Source organism: Grampus griseus, assembly GCF_964374135.1.
Source record: "Grampus griseus genome assembly, chromosome: 6".
NCBI lineage: Eukaryota > Metazoa > Chordata > Mammalia > Artiodactyla > Delphinidae > Grampus > Grampus griseus.
This window is the reverse complement of record NC_139000.1, coordinates 50974858-50994969: the sequence shown is the minus strand read 5'-3', so window position 1 is coordinate 50994969 and position 20112 is coordinate 50974858. Positions and strand designations below refer to the sequence as shown.

Sequence of the window (20112 nt, the reverse complement as noted above, 5' to 3'; positions counted from 1 at the left end):
CTCTCTAGGCTTTCTATCCTATTTCTATCCATTGATCTATATTTCTGTTTTTGTGCCAGTACCATACTGTCTTGATTACTGTAGCTTTGTAGTATAGTCTGAAGTCAGAGAGCCTGATTCCCACAGCTACGTTTTTCTTTCTCAAGATTGCTTTGGCTATTCGGGGTCTTTCGTGTTTCCATACAAATTGTGAAATTTTTTGTTCTAGTTCTGTGAAAAATGCCAGTGGTAGTTTGAGAGGGATTGCACTGAATCTGTAGATTGTTTTGGGCAGTATAGTCATTTTCACAATGTTGATTCTTCCAATCCAAGAATATGGCATATCTCTCCATCTGTTTGTATCATCTATAATTTCTTTCATCAGTGTCTTATAGTTTTCTGCATACAGGTCTTTTGTCTCCTTAGGTAGGTTTATTCCTAGGTGTGTTATTCATTTTGTTGCTATGGTAAATGGGAGTGTTTCCTTAATTTCACTTTCAGATTTTTCATCCTTGGTGTATAGGAATGCAAGAGACTTCTGTGCATTAATTTTCTATCCTGCTACTTTACCAAATTCATTGATTAGCTCTAGTAGTTTTCTGGTAGCATCTTTAGGATTCTCTATGTATAGTATCATGTCACCTGCAAACAGTGACAGTTTTACTTCTTCTTTTCCGATTTGGATTCCTTTTATTTCTTTTTATTCTCTGATTGCTGTGGCTAAAACTTCCAAAACTATGTTGAATAATACTGGTGAGAGTGGGCAACCTTGTCTTATTCCTGATCTTAGTGGAAATGGTTTCAGTTTTTCACCATTGAGAATGATGTTGACTGTGGGTCTGTCATATATGGCCTTGTCATACATGGCCTTTATTATGTTGAGGTAAGTTCTCTCTATTCCTACTTTCTGGAGGGTTTTTATCATAAATGGGTGTTGAATTTTGTCAAAAGCTTTTTCTGCATCTATTGAGATGATCATATGGTCTTTAGTCTTCAGTTTATTAATATGGTGTATCACACTGATTGATCTGCGTATATTGAAGAATCCTTGCATTCCTGGGATAAACTCCACTTTATCATGGTGTTTGATCCTTCTAATGTGCTGCTGGATTCTGTTTGCTACAATTTTGTTGAGGATTTTTGCATCTATGTTCATCAGTTACATTGGTCTGTAGTTTTCTTTTTTTGTGACATCTCTGTCTGGTTTTGGTGTCAGGGTGATGGTGGCCTCATAGAATGAGTTTGGGAGTGTTCCTCCCTGTGCTATAGTTTGGAAGAGTTTGAGAAGGATAGGTGTTAGCTCTTCTCTAAATGTTTGATAGAATTTGCCTGTGAAGCCATCTGGTCCTGGGCTTTTGTTTGTTGGAAGATTTCTAATCACAGTTTCAATTTCAGTGCTTGTGATTGGTCTGTTTATATTTTCTATGAAAGCACAAGATATTTGCATTTGAAAGAAGACCACGTTGTGGCCATCTTTCATAGGTCCCTTGAAACTTCCATGAAGACAGAAATTTCAAAAATAATTTTAGCAATGTTTAGGAAAGAGTAAAGTGCAGTTCCCAAAACATCCTTTGCAAAGGTCAGGACCCAAAGCAGTAGCCTCGGTGGCCCAGTTTTCACAAGGATCTTGCTAAGTCAGTTTAGCCAGAATCCCTCACCCTTGATATCTGATCACTCTTGAGATCTGACCAAATTCCTCATCCCTCACCATCCCCCAGGTGGTATATGATCACCTGGCCTGCCTTCAGCAAAATCCTGTTAGGTTAGTTTGGCCAGAATTCTTCCTTTACCCCTGATGTTTCCTCTTAGTAATTTTTCATCCACTGACTATTCCTACCCTGTTCCTTGGCTATAAATTGGCATTTTTCCTGTTGTATTCAGAGTTGAACACAATCTCTCTCCCCTACTGAAAAACTGTGGTGCAGTGGTCCCTACACCTATCACGATGGTCCTGAATAAAGTCTGCCTTACAGATTACCACGTGTCATGCATAAATTTTTCTTTAACAGAGGCTAACCCTGGGCTTATAGTGGTGTTCCAGTATCTCCTTTCCATATATTCAACTTCAAGTTTTGAAAAACATATTAATTTATATTTGCAATTCATCCAGTGACCTGCCATCCTAAACACCTGAGGGGGATGGCAAAGAGAAATGGCACATTCCTCCACCACTCCAATCTGGTGGGATAGGGACAGAAGATCAATGCAGGGTCAGGAGGTCAGGCTGCACAAGATGTTGGTGCTCTGGGACTTCTGATGTTTCCTTAGGATTCGCTTTTTATAAGTCATCTTCCGTATTAGGAGTCTCTTTAGAATAGTCATGGTCTTTTTACTGGGGAGAGGAGATCCTTTTATTTTACAGATGAGGAAATGAGACCCATAGAAATGTAATGACTTATCTAAGGTCACTAATTTCCTAGATAAGAAATTTAATGACTTATCTAAGGTGCAGAGTAATTAACCTACTGTACCTCGAGTTAGGTAGCCATGGCTCTTTCTTCCCTGGAGAAGTTACATAACTCCTCTAAATTTCAGCCTTATAATCTGCAAAATGTTGACGATGACACCTTGCAAGGATCAAATGATACAATTTCTATAAAGTGCTTAACACAGTGTTTTGTCCAGGGGTGGAAGAAACCAGGGGTGGTGACAGTGATGGTGATGGTGGAGGTGGTGGGTGGTGATACTGGTGGCAGTGAAGACAGTGGTGGCGGGTAGTGATGTTAGTGGCAAGGATAGTGATGGTGGTCCTAAAGTAGGAATATGGAAGGAAAGGAGCAGCAGCAATAATAACTGCTACTTACATTTCTATTGTTGGGACAGTTTGAGGAGGATAGAGAACAAAAGAAGAATTCCATTTGAAAAATCTGGGGCACGGATAAGATGCTCCTGGATTATAAAATACGGTCAAGCCCTCTGTATCCACAGTTTCTGTATCCATGTGTACAACCAACTGAGAATTGAAAACTATTCAGAAAAAAAAAAAAATCCAGAAAATTCCAAAAAGCAAACCTTGAATTTGTACTGGCAACTAGTTATATAGAATTTACATTATACTTGATATTATAAGTAATCCAGAGATGAGTTAAAGTATGTGGGAGGATGTGTGTAAATTATGTGCCAATACTATGCTATTTTATAGAAGGGACTTGAGCATCCATGAATTTTGGTATCCTTGGGGGAGCTGGGGAGGGGTCCTGGAACCAATCCTCTACAGATACACCAGAGGACAGTATTTGCTTCGTGCCAGGTCAAATTCCGTCTCTTTGATTTTACCAGGGTTCTTTAATGTCAGAATTTCACAACTACAATTTAATTAATTACCCTGATAGGAGAAAAGAGACCTCATATTTTCAGTTCTATACCTGGTCAAAGACTGAATGCTACAGTCATGTAATTTCTGTTAAATGTTAAATTGAAGAAAGCAACTCATATCACTAACACATTTCAATTCCCGTAGATTAACTTGTTGGCTCTTCTGTGCTGGGTTGGTAAAGGCTTCAGGAATCCACACAAACCAGTGTGTCTACAGACGTCCATGGCACAAAACAAATGACTTGAAGAATATACCACAAAACCCAGAATGTACAAGAGTCAAGTTGCCTAACTTGGCAATGAACAAAAGAGCATGCCACGGCAATGAGCATCACATCAGAGGGGAAGGAACCAGAAGAACAGGGCTGGGTCTGAGGGAACACTCACCTGGTTGCAATAATGTTTGATGAGGTTAAACACAAAGCCACGATCCATGAGTGAGAGGAGGTCGTACAAGAAGAAAGCCAGGCTGATGTTGATCTTTTCCGCCTGTTCAATTTCCTTAAAAACAAACATACAAACACCCACATCATTTGGTGGTAAACCCTGGTCATAAACTCCCAGGTCTCTGATGGGAAAGTTGGGAGAGGCAGGTCCTATGTTTTTAGCCAGTGTCCCTCTGGAAGATACTGAGCAAAGCAGGTAACCCTGCAAAACTATAGCAAATATAATTTAGAACTTAATTGATGCCATGAGTGTTGAATGAAGTAATTCCTTATCTACTGTTAATATTTAGATACATTTCCTTCTAGGCTTTTTTCCCTACGTGCATATTTATTTGTATATAATTGAGCTCATTCTCTATCTACAACAGGGTCCTGAATTTATTCATTCAACATTATACTATGAACATTTTCCCACATTCTGGTTTCTCATATTTCTTATATTTCTTTATATTGCTCTACTACAATTTATTTAATTCTGGTAACTATTGTTTTGGCAAAACTAACTTGAAATGTATTCACTATCTTCAATGAGATAGACTCAATTTGTAAGGACTGTTGCAGAAAATCTAATCAGGATACAAGAACCAGTTTTTACTGAAGGATTTTTTTTTTTTTTTTGCGGTATGCGGGCCTCTCACTGTTGTGGCCTCTCCCATTGCGGAGCACAGGCTCCGGATGCGCAGGCTCAGAGGCCATGGCTCATGGGCCCAACTGCTCCGCGGCATGTGGGATCCTCCCGGACCGGGGCACGAACTCGTGTCCCCTGCATCGGCAGGCGGACTCTCAACCACTGCGCCACCAGGGAAGCCAGGATTTTTTTTTTTTTTCTCCAATTAGACAGCATTCTCAGCTTAAGAGAGGTCAGAGTCATACATGGTCAACTCTTGCATGAATTGAGGCCATGGTTTTGTTTGTATTACTTCTCAGTGCTCATATTTATGAGGGATTTTCACAGCACTTCAGAGCAATTGGGGATTCACTTTTTCATGTTTATGTCCTTTATTCTCAGAAGTATAAATCAATTTGCTCTGACACTATTGAAAATATGATTTTAAAATATTTTCCTCTTGTTATCATGTACAGTTTGCAAATTCAGGCCAAGCTGACCAGCCACTGGCATGGATGGAGACTTGGTAGTTTCCACAGTTACCATGGAGTGGCAAGTCCTCATGCTTTTAGCATCCTCCACATGGACCACTCCTTAAGAGACTGAATATTCTGGGCTTGGAATCTTCAGTCTTGACTTTGCTGCTAGCTGTGTGACTTTTGGAAAATTTATCAACCTCACTGTGCCTCATTTTTCATGCCTGCCAAAATGGAGACACCATTGCCGCTCTCACAAAGTTTGCCATAAGAAATAACCAAATGGAAATTTCTTCTCCTGAGTATTTGTATGGTAGCATACAAATTCTTCATAATGATAAAGGTATTAATAATGATCACTGCTGCTTCAAATTTTATAGAATTTTTTTTTTTTTTTTTTTTTTGCGGTACGTGGGCCCCTCACTGTTGTGGCCTCTCCCGTTGCAGAGTACAGGCTCCGGACGCGCAGGCTCAGCGGCCATGGCTCACGGGCCCAGCCGCTCCGTGGCATGTGGGATCCTCCCGGACTGGGGCACGAACCAGCATCCCCTGCATCGGCAGGCAGACTCTCAACCACTGCGCCGCCAGGGAAGCCCTTAGAATTTTAAATTCTGCTTCAAATTTTAGAATTTTGTTTTATTTCATTTTACATATTTTTTTACTTTCTACTTTGAAATAATTTCAAACTTAAGGAAAAGGTGCAAGAATAGTAAAAAGAACTCCTTTAACTAGACGCATCAATACTTGACATTTTGCTACATTTGCTTTATCATTCTCTCTGCATATACAATTTTTTTTCTGAACCATTTGAGAGTAGGTTGCAAATATCATGCCCATTTACCTCATAATACTTCAGGGTATATTTCCTAAGAATAAGAATATTATCTCTTGTAGCTACATTGATACAATAATTTAAACTATTGCAATTCCATATTGTAATTTCTTGCTAGTAGTCCCCAGCCCCACCCCAGGGTCCTGTCCAGTATAAAACATACTGCATTTAGTTGTTATGCAGTATGTTAGTTCCATTTTAATTACTGTTTTAAGATGATGCTTATTTTTCTTTGATTATGAAAATAACATATGCCCAAGGTAAAAAATTTCAGAAAGTAAAGAGTAAAATGACACAGTTACCCTCTGAGGTTTTACTAAAAGGGCTGCAATCTCCGAGGTGACCACGTTAACAATAGTAGTTATGTCATCTTTGAAACGGTCGGAAAAACGAGTCCTCCGAAAATTGTCCCGTTTGTCCATGTTGTGTACATACTGGGCCATGCTTTTCACCTGCAGAGAAGATAGGGGAAATGTCAATGTGGAAACCGGTGACCTGCTTGTACACTGTGGAAAAGGGGAAAAGCCTGGAAGAAAAGCTCATTAACAATGGACTTTCTAACACTCTATCTGTGCTGGTGGTTGCCCAAGCAGGCTCTGATCTGAAAAACGCTCCTGACACCCGGATGGTTACCATGGTGGCAGGAGGTGGGAAGGGTGCCCCCTTCTTGACCCCAAGTCAAGGGGCTCCCTTCTTGCTGCTGACAAAGCCAGGGAGCTTAATTCTTTAGCTGCGGTGTCACAAGACTCCCTTTCTCTCAACTGGGAAGGCAGACGTAGACTGGGCCCCTAGGGCCACTGAGGCACCACCCTATCATGGCACACAACACATTCCAGAAAGAGGAAATGTTTATGAGACTGGTTTTGATGTGAACCGAAGTAATTTCTGTCTCTGAAACTACAGCAAGGAGAAGAAGAGAGAAATGGTAATCTTATGTCAAGTTTCCAGTTGAACAGGAGAACAGTTTTTCCAGAAACAATTCTATAGTGTGCTAGCTGGAAACTTAACCACTGCTTGGAACATTACCTCTAGGAGAAATTATGTTCTCAGTTTTATATGACTAGCTTGCTAAATATACATATCTATGTATACATTTATATAATTATATATTTAAAATACATATTTAATGTATATGTAGTTTAAATAAAAACCTGTATATCCATCAGTGATTCTCTGTATTATGACTAGTACAATACCAGCTCAATGCCTACCACAATTTTAAGTCAAAATCGTGCTTATTTTTTGGATTTCTTCCTGGGCCAGGAGATTATGGGTCAATACACCCCCTTTTGATACAGCCTGAGGTTGCATCTTGTTGGAAGCTGCTCAGAGCTAGGAGGAACAGTCTGATGGGAAAGGCTGGGAGAGGCTGTGGGCAGGTGCCTACCCTTTCCATAAGTGTGTCCACACTAGTCTGAGAGTCACTGCATAAAGAAATGGCCCCGGAACTTAAACCACCCACGCTGGCCTGAAGGTGACCCACTAGGTCAGGGCTGGAAGAAGAGGGGAAAATGATTTTCACTCCCAAGAGCGCTAACCGCAGACTTCTGTTTCTGAGAATGCAGGGGTGGCAATATTTTTAGCACTGAGATAAACAGAGATTAACCAAAACAAAACAAAACACAGAAGAGGTAAGTTAAGAAGTGAAAACATACAGATAGGTAAATGTGTTTTCTGTGTTCAGATAATGCCATAGCCAGTTTGGGGAAGATCTAAGAACATAAAATCCTGAAGCCCAGGGTAAGAACCACAGTTTCTCTTCACAGTAGAGTCCCCCTTGGCTCAGGACACACTAAAGTGTCTGTACCCCGCAGAGTCACATGTACTTGATGGAAGGCCTGAATGAGAGGTGGGAACTGGACCCAATATTTGTCCGACAAAACTCCTCTCTCACTATGATCCTAACAAAGGACCGAGGAAGACGAGGCCCCTTTGTTTAGAGCTACCTGCTCCTGATTCCCTGCTGCCTAACCCACCCCAGCACCGGGCTTTTAGAACTCACTCTTGTGTTTGCCTCCTGCCTGCTGAGTGTGGCCATCCTACAAACAAACAGATAATCCTCATAATACCATACTTCCAACCACTGGCCTCTTGCCGGACTGTCAGCTACTTGCCAACTATGTTCTTTGCATCTCAAGAGAGGAACACCCAGTGGAAATAGTAGTGGAGACTTGGCCCGTTATTTGTAGGGTGGGATAAGGCAGGAAAATATTTTCCTCCACATCGGCCTCTGTGACCCATTCAAAGCTGGGATACCAAGAACCCCTTGGTGTAGAACTTCATGTCCTGGGTAGACAGGGTCACCATTTTCCTCTGGATCCCCAAAGTCTGGCTCAGCAGTTTCTAGAAACATGGGAATGTATTCATTAGCAAGTGTGAAATCTGCCCAAGGACTGTGTTCAACAGCTCTGATGCCAAAGTGGTTGTTCATTAGCACGTGGGCATTAATACAACTAAAGGGTGTTAAATTGCCCAGGTTGCTGGCTAAGCCCAAGGAGGCTGTCGTCCTTTCTCCTCAAGCTTCTTGGGAAAAAAACTGTTTTGGTTTTGCAACAACTTCCTAGGCATCTGTAAAGCAAATTCAAAAGCAATGCATGGAGGACTGGGCGTCCTGTCTGGGTCCAAGATTGGTTTCCTTGCAAAGTTCTGGCTGGGGCTGATAATCTCCATTTGCCTCCATATGCAAACTCCAGCTCCCTTTCTTGCCCTTCTCCATCTATCTCTGAGCCCTGGGAAGCTGATCCCTATAGACAACATCATTCAGGACTCCTTGAACTTAGGCTTCTGGTTGGACCTGGCAAATGGGAGGCACCATCAGGGGACCAGTGGGCGGGAGAAGAGTGGTCCAGGTACGCATCTACTCCACTGCCCTCATCCCCGTGCAGCGTGCTTCTGGCAGTGGCAGTGTTTCTCTAAGATGCCAGCTCCTTGTCACGTGGACCCTCTTCTCTGCCTCAGCTTTCTCTTGCCCCAGTTACACTATTCCATACCCTTGCTTCTTTAGAGCTAAGAGAGAGAAATGCTTCCAGCGCCTTCTGCTCCCAGGGTGCCTCACCAACCCTTATCTGCTTCTGTAACCTGGCACATACCCTGGGCAAAGTCCCTTTGATAAATGTTTTCCAGTTAACCCTTTTGAGCAATGCCAACGCTGTCTCACGAGGACCCTGACAGACTTAGTTATAACCTGCAGAGCCCTGGGTGATCTGCACGTGGACCAACCCCCTCCAAGCACTCGTATCAGTAGGACTTTCTTTCCAGCTTCTGCAGCTGTTTACCATAAAGGACTCCTAGAGGAAGGAGGGCTATCAGCTTTAGCTTTTGCTTTCTTCCCTGAGCCTACTGAGTCCTAGTAAATAAATGTGCAAGATCAAAAGCAATTTTCACCTGTTCCATGGTTCTCAGATCCCTGCAGTTAGGGGCACTGAAGTGGTACTGATGAAGTCTTTGGCGGACCTGGAGACTTCTCCTTATGGCCTCCACCCTTCCTCCAACCCCATCTGTAAACTGGGGATGATGGAAAGCTCCTGCCTGAGGGTCGTCTGAGGATTCAACCAGATGATGCTTACAGTGCTTACAAGGGTGCCTAGCATGTATATAGATGCTCAACACATTTTAGGTGTTATTATTTTTCCTTCCTTGGGGATGCCAGCTGTCACTGGTATTATATAAGGACAGAGTATCATTACATTTGCAGAGAATGCAAACTTGCCTTTGAAAGAGAGCTCTAAGATGCCACGAGGAGCCATTTAGGGCTAGCAATGCTGAGTTCATGCCTACTGAGAATGGGACAGTGATTGCAGCACTCCATTCAAGTTGACTTCAGAATACAAAGGTTTCGCATGTTGTTAATACGTTAGGCTAAGAAAATGTTTTGTCACGTTACGCTTCCAAGGAGAAGCAAAATGGCAGAGGAACAGAATTTGGACCAGAGCATTGCGGAACTGAGGGCCTGCCCCTCCCTGGCTGAGAGGGCTGGGCAAACCCCTCCTTAGCCTCAGGGTCCTGTGTTTGCACCGGGGATAACTGCTCACGATAGAGCTTATAATACATAGCTACTAAATAAGATCTAAGAATGATTAGGTGAAGTGTGTGCATATGTGTGCATGTGTGTGAGTAAATGACATGAAACATCTTTGAACTGAGATACTGCTTTCCTTTGGGACTCTCTTCTAAGAGATTCCACAATGTCAAAGTGAGTTTTTGCATCATGTCTTTTAAAATTTGCAATACGGCAGATCAACTCAGTGGAAGATTATTTGTATGAATTATCTATAGACGGATTACCACCTGAGTAAATCTTCTTTATGGAGAAACTTGATGGTGGTGGGATGGGTACACAGAAACAGGATGTACTGGGCACACAGTGGTGGTTTTGATCCTTCTCTTGACTCAAGACAGAGTTCATGGCCAGCCTCTTCCTGCCAGATTGCAACGCTCATGTCTCACTGCTAACGCGGTTGCTCCAAGACTTGTGAGCTGCAGCCACCCACCCGAATCAGCTTGGCTTTTAGAATGCAAACTCCTGGTGCTGGCTGCATATAGAGACCCTTAGCTCCGTTCGGGCCTCACAGAGCAGAGGTGGTGTGGACTAGTGGATCTTCAGCACGCTTGGAAGGCACCTGGGCAGACAGGTTCATGCAGTGCCGTCTTCCCCCTCCTCATTGCACTCAGTATTCCAGGGAGGGGCTCTAGATCTGCTTTATTCTCACTAAGCACCCTAGGTGATTCTGCTGCAGGCATCTGGGACTGTGTTTGGAAAAGACATCTCGCTAGCAATACCTTTCTCAAACGAGGGGTGGGAACTTGGTGAAACTCTAAGGGATTTGCATCCTGGATGTGCTTCTGTGGCATGGGCCTCACTTCTTTTTAACTCTGTTGCACACTACTTCCCATTTCCTCCCCAATGTATGTTTAGTTTTGTTTCCTTTGACCCTCTTGTCCTCTATGTCTTGTTGTTCAGTATCGTTCTCTTTTACTTGGGCTTGAACTTACACAGATAAACTAGAGCTCAGGTGAAAATCCTACCATCTCTCTCAAAAAAAATTATCCACTTTAACAGTGTCACAGAGCAAAGAACCCAGTCAATATAAAGCTAATTCTATCACTAAATCTCAGTCCACTCTATGCTCTGGATTGTTTGCATGTGCATTTTTATGTAGTTAGTGTCTGTGCTTTCACACCTTTTTCATTTCACCTCATTTCGCAATGCATCTCAATTTATCAACATTGACAAAATGCTTATTCTAGTGGCTTTATGGCAAAATCCTTTCACTTCTAGTATAAAATAGGTATTACTATTATTCTCTTTATTTTTAAATTAAAGCCTATGCTGTACCTTTTGCTTTTCTGCTAGAGAACAGATAGAAGTTGCAGGTAAACAGTTTTACAAGTCTCATTTTTTCCCCCCAACAAATATTAGTTGGCGCTTGTACGATGCCAAGCCATGTTCTGGGGCTAGAGATAAGATAATGAAGAAGATAGACCCCAATCCTAGAAATCCAATAGGCAAAAGAGAAAAACAATTACAAATTGTGATAAGTGCTAGGAAGGAAATAAAGAGGGTGTTTAAAAGGAGAGGAATAGAGTGGAAGATATATTATGGTAGAAGGTGGTCAGAAAAGGACTCTCAGAAGTGGTGACACTAAAGCTGAAACCTAAAGAGAAGAACTCCCGAAGTGTGTATGTATGTGGGGGGCATGAAAGGTAGGACAGGGGAAAGAATCTTAAGAAGGCTCTGAGGCTGAAAAGGTCTCAGCATCTTCAAAGGACCAAACTGGAAACAATGTGGCTGAATGAGGGGGGGAATAGGGTCTAAGATAAAGTTAGAGATGAATTGAAACAGAATCATCCAGGGGCTTTTTAGGCCGTGAGAAAAATGTGTGCTTTATTTCCAGTACACTGGAAATCACTGAAAGGTTTTAAAGAGGGGAGTGTCATTATCTGCTTAATTTTGAGTTGCCCTGTGCAGATTGGATGGGCTGAGGGCACAAATGAATGCAGGTGGGCAAAGAGGAAGCGAATGCAGACATGATGGCAGCTTGACTAGGCGGGGAGCAGTGAAGATTGGTGAGAAGCGGCAGGTGGAAGTAGATTTTCAAGGTGGGATCAGCAAGATTTGGTGGAAGATGGATGAAAGGGTGAGGGAGAGTTAAAACTGAAGGAATGATCCCAGGTTTTCTGCAGCAGCAATTCAGTAGATAAGATGTCAGTTCCTACCATGGGAAACCTCACTGCCTGTCTGCTTTTCGTGCCCTACCGAGCACAGATAAAAACATGCAAGAATCTCACCAGAAGCTCAAAGAAGAACCAGGAGTACTTGAAGACTGTTTCTTTCACCATTCCAGTGCTGACCACCATCTGCAGGGCAAGCTCCTCATGGAAATGCTGGACACACAAACACAAAAACATTACACTTACACAATGATGGTCTGTACTAGGTGCTTTATTCGCCAACCCCACTTTTCTTTTTTCCCAACTGTAATAGCTTGTTAGTATGTGTCCTAGATGTCTTAGACCACAGTGGATGTCAATGCTGACACAATCTGAGACTGGAAGACCTTTTCAGTAGGTAGGAGAAGGCTGTGTGGACCCCAAATCCCCAGAGCCACACAAACACAGGCAGGAGTTTCGAGGGAGGAAGGGGGCACAGCAGGAGTGTATTTTTAATCCTTTCTTGAAAAGAAAAGGCAGTAGAGCATTCTGAGTCACTGGAAACCTGGGCACCTGGGGCTTCTAAACCTTACTGGACAGCTGGGTTTGAAGGACTGGCCTCGGCAGGGGAGTGAAGCTAATACATTCTATGGGGGAAGCATTCCTGGGTAGCAGTCGGAACTGAGACTCTGTTCTTTTCCTTCCAGGTCCCACAGTAAACCCTCTGTGTGACCACGTGTAAGCTGTTCCTCCCCTTACCCTCAATGTTCTCATCTATAAACTCAGTTGGTAGCAGTGGTTCTCAAACTTGGATGTGCGTCAGAATCCCTTGGAGAGCTTGTTAAGGAACAGATTGCTGAGCCCACCTCCAGAGTTTCAGATTCAGTAGGTCTGGGGTGGGGCCTGAGAATCTGCAGCTCTAACAAGTTCCCGGGTGATGCTGTCACTGCTGGTCCAGGAACCTCAATCAAAGAACCACTGTCTAGATGGTATTTCAACTCCCTTCTAGATGGAACAATTTTTGTTTTTATAATCCTGCTATGGCTTCGTGGGGAACGAGGTTTGGGTTTATCAGTAGATTGTCTGCATTAAAAGGCATAGGGGTAGCAGCTTGAACTCATCCAACTTCTATACTTCTTTGTCCCAGGGTCAGTTGCTCCACTTTATGTCTACACTGCCTGTCAAGTCATCTGACTGCAGATGTAGCAGACAGTGATTTTTTTTACAGCTTTTGCATCCTTCCCATTCCCTGCTTTACCTGGGGAACAAGTTTAAGACTAAAGGTAGGGCAACCAACTCATCTCAGTTTGCCTGAGACTGTTGTGGACAAAAACAATGTTGCCTGTCATCTCAGTAAACAATGTTGCCTGCTTATTCCAGTGAACAACAAATGTTTCCAGACCACCAAGCCATCAGCCACTGAGACCCAGACGGTGCACCCTGAGGGGAATTCAGGATGAACAAAAACAGGATACTTGGCCCTAGATAGTGAAGATGCATATCTAAGGAATAATTTCAATGAGCTCAGACTCTCGCATCTTCCCATACACAGAAAAAACACTAAAATCATTAACTTGAGATGTCTGTTTTTCATGAACATCTTTTGATGTTCAACTACATGTTTGTTTGTTTTTTTTTCAGCAAAAATCCCTATATATCCTAGCTCTTCCCTTACCTCTTTGGAACAGTCCCTCAGATATCTGAGAGACTGTATCCTGGGCTATAGTCCTCGGTAATGTCCCCGAATAAAACATAATTCTCAACGTTTAGGATGTGCGTTCTTTTCAGTCAACACCGTCCTGGTCTTAAAATGGAAAGTCCTACATCCCAAGGACCCCCTAAGTCCCGGAGAGACTGGGATAGCTGGTCACCCTAACTGACGGCAGAAATGATGTCTGGGCATTTTCTGTGGATTCCATTCATTTTACAACCATAAAATCTAGAATAAATACAGATGAACTCATTTTTTATTCCTCAGTGGGTAAGAAAGCTGAAACTACTTGAACAACCTAATATCACATCCTAGAGTACTGGCGTATGTGGAAATAAAGTTTTAAAGTCAACACCCAAAGCAAAAATGTATTAGAACAAAGCTTACCCTTGACAAACCTTTAAATTACCCACAGTGTACAGTAGGCATGCAACACAATTTACTGATTCTTATGTACAGTAAAATTGGAGAGTGACTCAGCTAAACTAAAAGGAGACAAATGGAAAAATCTCTGTGCAGATGGCTGGGTATTCAAACTATTTACATCCCCTGACGGTTAATGGGGATGAATGGAGAATGCTGAAGTGTTTCAGCTTGTCATTGGTCCCACTTCATTCTGTCAGGCGAGTCAAACCTTTATAATCTCAATACACGTGAACACAGTTGTGTGCTGTTGCGAGACATGAGGGAAGCTCTCCCACCTGGGAGAGGTGCAGGGCTGCGTGTTAATCTAGCAGATGGTCTAAGCTTACCCTGATGTAACTCAGCTACACCAGGATCTTCCCATTGTAGGGAAGACACGCTCCACAAGCTTCAAAGGTAACCTCTGGAAAATAGGTCAGTTTGACTGTCAGAATCTTAAGGCAAGAGGAGATTAGAGGAGGATAAGCCGCTTCTTAAAGTAATTTATGTTGCTTACCGGGCAACATTATTACAAGAACACCTTGCTCCGGAGGGTAAAGAAAATAGCCAAGCAGCTAAACCCAGTTTGCTGAGCTATTAAGGAAACACACTGGTTAAACCTCCCTCTGAAATGAAATGATTCTCTTCTGGTCATTGAAATGACCAGAAACAAAATCAAAACAAGGCAAATGTGCCCAGAAGAAATCAGGCTCTGCCTGAAGCAAGCCAGGCTGTAAGCAAATCATGGTTTTTAAGAAGGAAAATGGTACTGGTAACCAGTCCCTGCGAAGCCCAAAGCTAAGATTTAAAGTAGGTGAAATATTTATTTTCAGCACCTCATGACATCTTCTTTTACTCCTCCTGTTAGAATTAACTCCTGGTACCTCCTTCCAGACAAATGGAGCCCGTATTGCTGCCAAGTCTGCAGGCGCTGGACCCTACCAGGGCCTCCTCATGCCTGATCTTTCCCTCAGCCAGTCCAAAGTGAGCTGTGCTGAAGGCTCATTCCCTCCATGCCTGTTTAACACATCTTTCCCAGCGGTGTTAGCTGTTGCAAAGAGCTTCCTGTGTTATCCTTCCAATCAGCATATTTACATTTTAATAGGGGTCTTGAAAGACACTCAAGACCTTAAGTAGCTACTAAAATTGTGAGACTCTTGGGTGCCTGGCGGAGGAGAAAACTTGGGGCAGACAGTTTCTTTATCCTCCACCCCTTGGACCACACATGACGTGACAACTGGAGAATCCTCTTAATATGAAGAGTTCTTTCTGATGAGCAGTTTAACAGCTTGTCAAGTCTCTGAACTCAGAGGTAAGGCTGATTGGAAAGAATTACAAGGCTTTTCATGTATGATATCGTATTGAAATAAATGATACCTAATTATTGCCATTCACTTTTTGAGGATGAATTGTCCCCAGCTTTCCTTTTACCAAAAAAGAAGCTAATACAGCCGTTCTCAGGTTCTCAAAGTGTGGTTCCTGGATTGGCATCAGCTGGGAACTTATCAGAAATACAAATCCTTGGGCCCTACTTCGGATCTATTGAATCAGAAACTCTAGGGGTAGGGCCAGCAGTCAGTTTTAACAAGCCACCCAGGTACTTCTGATGCATGGTAAGTTGGAGAACCACTTAGTAGGTAATTAGGTGGTCAAAAAATGGGGCACCTGGGACAGGGCTGCAAAAGTGTGTGTGTGCGTGTGTGTGTGTGTGTGTGTGTGTGTGCGCGCGCGTGCGTGTGTGTGTTAGGAGGGCAGGAACAAGACAGGAGAGTACTTTACGGCATCTATTTTCAATCATAGTGAGAGGCCGGGCAAATTATTCTCACACTGCCTGTTCAGTACCTTTTTGCTGACTGGCCTTGGGGTTGTTGTTGAACTTGGAGCATCATTATTGCCAGAGCAATAATAAGACATCCGGATGCAGCTACGATCAGCCATCTGAAATACACAAACCATGACTCAACAGTCAACCAACAGTGGTCCCCAGAAAGATGAGCCAACGGCCTGGAAATTCCAAGCTTAGAATTCATTGTTAACATATTTCTTTTTCTTTCTTTTTTTTTTTCTGGTTACAAAGGTAAAACAACTGCCAAACATAAACATAAAACAAAGCAAAGAAGGTAAAGTTACACCAAATTCTACTTGCTCCTGAGATATTCACTGTTAGTTGGTGTGTAGCCACCTATAGTTAAATCCTAGTTAAGAACCACCGGGTGCTGAACAGTCCCTTCAACTTTCTAAGTCTCTGACTTAATTGGAAGAGCAGGAAAAAAAAATGTGTGGGAACAGTGCCTCTCTGTGGGCTAGCACGGTACTTTACCCAGTCTCCTAAACACTTTAATAAATTGTCAAAAAACCACTTCTGAAAGGAAGATCATGCTTGATACTTCTAGTTAGACAAAATTTTTTCCCCTCACTACAGAATAATTTAAAAATTCTTAACCTAGTCCACAGAGAAAATTTAATATTTTCACTTTCATTAAAGGAAACCGTAATAATCAAGTCTGCATAACAGCTGCTGACCACTTCGCCCCTCGGCGATCCGCAAAGATCCTGCTTAAAGAGGACTTAGATGCAAAATTGAACCAGGCTGTGCTGGCAAGTGCTTAACAACCAGCTCTCGGAGGGGAGGGGCTGATTGGTAGAACCTGTCGATTTCTGTGCTTGTGAATGCTTCCATCATAGCTGATTTCAAGTTAACATGACGTTACCGAATATGGAGTTGCAAAGACATGTGCAGTAGCAAACCACTGTACAGTAGGCATAAATAACCTCAAGAACATAGATAACAGTAAAATGTAGTAAAGCAATTAAGAAGGGATGAGGCTTGGGTACTCCCTTAAAAAGGGAGTAACTTTAGATTTATGGACAAGTTGCAAAGGTGGTTCTTGGATACGCTTCACCAAGTTCCTCTTAATGTTAATATCTTACATAAATATGGTACATTTGTCAAAACTAAGAAATTAACATTGGCACATTAACTATTAACTAAACCACAGACTTTATTTGAATGTCACCAATTTTTCCACTAATGTCCTGTTCTGCTCCAGAACACTGCATTTAGATTACCTTTGTTTTCCATATAACTTATTTGTTAGTTTATATAATTTAATTTTTAATAATGTCTGCGTTTAACAACTCGTTCAGAAAGTTCCTGAAAATTTAACAATCAGCTCTCAGAAACTGGTATGAACCAGCTCCAGCACATACCTGGGTTGATTCTGTAAGTCAAAAAGGATAGAATATCAACAATTTCATATGATACAACCTATAGATCATCAGAATCTCTAGGAGTGGATCTATAGATGATTCTTACATTCATCCAGCGTTCAGAACTTCTACAGAGATGAGGAAAATAAGGCTCAGGGCAGGAATTGACTTGTCCATGACCACAGGCCTGGGTGGTATCAGATCGAGACCCAACCCTGGTCTCCAGATTTCCTGTCTCACAACGTACTGTCTCAAGTAGGTGGTTTGTGTTAGGGGAATGATGTCAAAACCTAGAGAGTATGATTTATCTTCATTAGAGGAAATGACATTATTCCAAAAGCTTAGCCACCCTGAGGCCACAGATAACTGGAAAGAAAATTCAGATTAAGAATTCATGGTAGCTTTGTACATATATGAAAAACCACTGAATTATACACTTCAAAAGGGTGAATTTTATGGTATGTGAATTATATCACAATTTTTACAAATTTCAAACGAGAGACGTTTTACAAAATACCTGACCAGTATGCCTCAAAACTGTCAAAGTCCTTAAAAACAAGGAAAGTCTAAGAAATTGTCACAACCCAGAGGAGCTAAGGAAACGTCACTACAAAATCTAATGTGGTATCCTGGGTGGGATCCGAGAACAGAAAACAGACATTAGGAAAAAACTGAGGAAATCTGAATAAAATATAAACTTTAGTTAATAATAATAATATATCAATATTGGTTCATTAATTGTGACAAATGTGCCGTTCTAATGTAAAAGGTTAGTAACAGGGAAACTATGCATTGAGTACACAAAAATTTTCTGTCATATATTGACAATAATTCTATAAATCTAAAACTTTTATAAAATAAAAAGTTTATGAGAAAACAAAGAATTCATGGAGGGAAACAATCTAGGGCAAGTCACCAACCCTCCCAGGATCTCGGTTTTTGTTTATAAATTTGGCTTTCATCTTTGGGATTCTTACATGGGATAATCAATCCATCTATGGATGTTAATGAATCTAAAAGGCAAGTTATTAAAAAATAAAACAAAAAACAGTCTTTCTAGGCATCAAAAACAGTTAAAGCCAAATTTTTTTCCTGGAAGATAAAATTCATGGTATTCGTCAACTCCACGGAGCTAAACCAGCTATGCCCGAGAAACTTCCCACCAGAGTTCACTAACTCCGTGCATACCTTCAAATGCCAGTCTTGCCTGGCATCAGAATGATCTCAGTCACTTCAAAAGAAAAGAATATTAATAATTTGAAAGCTGAGCATGTGACCAAGCCAGTGGGCAGCAGCAGTGGTTGATTTCGTGTTGTCTCTCCAAGTGTTAGTTAAAAATAAAAAAGCCCATGTCTCTTTCCAGGGTTTGACATCTTCCTTACCTTTGAAGACATGATGTTCTTAACCTCCTCGTCTGCTGCAGAGTGTGTCCCCACGAGGTCTGGGTTACTGCTGCTCATCACTCGGGCCTGCATCAGCTTTGAACTCACAGCGGCAGCAGACGTGCGTCCGTATGTGTGGTAGCGAGGGTCTGGGAAGGAAGTGGGGCTGCCTGCACCCCACCAGGTATAGACATGTCAACAGAAAGCGGATTAGAGTCACTTATTGGACTTGAGAAGGAACTGAGGAGGGATGGGGTAGACAGTAGAGTGGAAACCCACTAGATTAGGTCTTGGAATTAGGGTCTTATTAGCAAATGCCTAGGAGAGGCCAGGGAGGCAATGTTTTGGTGGAAAGATAGGGTGTGAGGCAGTAGGGAGGGGTGAGGACTGTGGTAAACTGGAAACACATGCCTCATCCAAAGACAGGGGCTGCTCCTCATCTCCAGCTTCTTCTTGCCATGGGGAAACAGCCCACAAGGTTCTGATTTCTGAAGACAAGCTCGAAATGTGGATATTTTTTATTTCTTAGTATTTAAATGATGACAGCTTTATAAGACTTGCATTTCTGAGATCTGAGAATCCAAGGAATCATCTGAATCTTATGAGAATAAGTACACTGTATAGCCATCTTTCTCACCTTTGAGTATTTACATGTGTTCAAAGGTGATTATGTGAGTCTATGAATATTATGAGTATTTTTAAAAAACATTTAAAATTACAGGTTTACTTCAAATGAGGCTGCATGGAGTAATAAGTATGCCCAAGTTCCTTTGTCAGAGCCTGGAATTTTGTCAACTTATTGATGCTACTTTTTATATCATGCTGACCAGACGTTCTGGTTGATTATTATAAAAAGACTGGAGAAATGAATTATTATTTCAGAAGTTTAGTTTGGGGGAAATGAGAAAAGGGATTTATTTTTTCATGATGAAAAGTTTAGGGGCCACTGCTTACCACAGCTATCAAATATATATTATTTTCCTTATCATTATGATCCTAGAATCCTAGGCTCTGTTGTCACTTCTCCAGCTTTTAAAAGAAGGGATTTGCAACTGAATCAATTTCGTTTCTTTTTATGGCTGAGTAATATTCCATTGTATATATGTGCCACATCTTCTTTATCCATTCATCTGTTGATGGACACTTAGGTTGCTTCCATGTCCTGGCTATTGTAAATAGAGCTGCAGTGAACATTGTGGTACATGACTCTTTTTGAGTTATGGTTTTCTCAGGGTATATGCCCAGTAGTGGGATTGCTGGGTCGTATGGTAGTTCTATTTGTAGTTTTTTAAGGAACCTCCATACTGTTCTCCATAGTGGCTGTATCAATTTACATTCCCACCAACAGTGCAAGAGGGTTCCGTTTTCTCCCCACCCTCTCCAGCATTTACTGTTTGTAGATTTTTTGATGATGGCCATTCTGACCGGTGTGAGATGATATCTCATTATAGTTTTGATTTGCATTTCTCTAATGATTAATGATGTTGAGCATTCTTTCATGTGTTTGTTGGCAGTCTGTACATCATTCTATTTAGGTCTTCTGCCCATTTTTGGATTGGGTTGTTTTTTTTTTGTTATTGAGCTGCATGAGCTGCTTGTAAA

At 41.8% G+C, this 20112-nt stretch overlaps 1 protein-coding gene across 1 annotated transcript in view; it reads right to left on the bottom strand.

Annotated features, from left to right (window-relative positions):
• The window catches only part of DOCK8 (dedicator of cytokinesis 8), a 172284-nt gene that overhangs the window by 58996 nt on the left and 93176 nt on the right, over positions 1–20112 (bottom strand). The window contains exons 21-25 of the mRNA XM_082655932.1: positions 18511–18680; positions 15761–15856; positions 11944–12039; positions 5958–6107; positions 3682–3795 (exon numbers count right to left, since the gene is read on the bottom strand). Coding sequence (XP_082512058.1) covers positions 3682–3795; positions 5958–6107; positions 11944–12039; positions 15761–15856; positions 18511–18680 — 626 coding nt within the window. The remainder of the gene's footprint in view (positions 1–3681; positions 3796–5957; positions 6108–11943; positions 12040–15760; positions 15857–18510; positions 18681–20112) is intronic.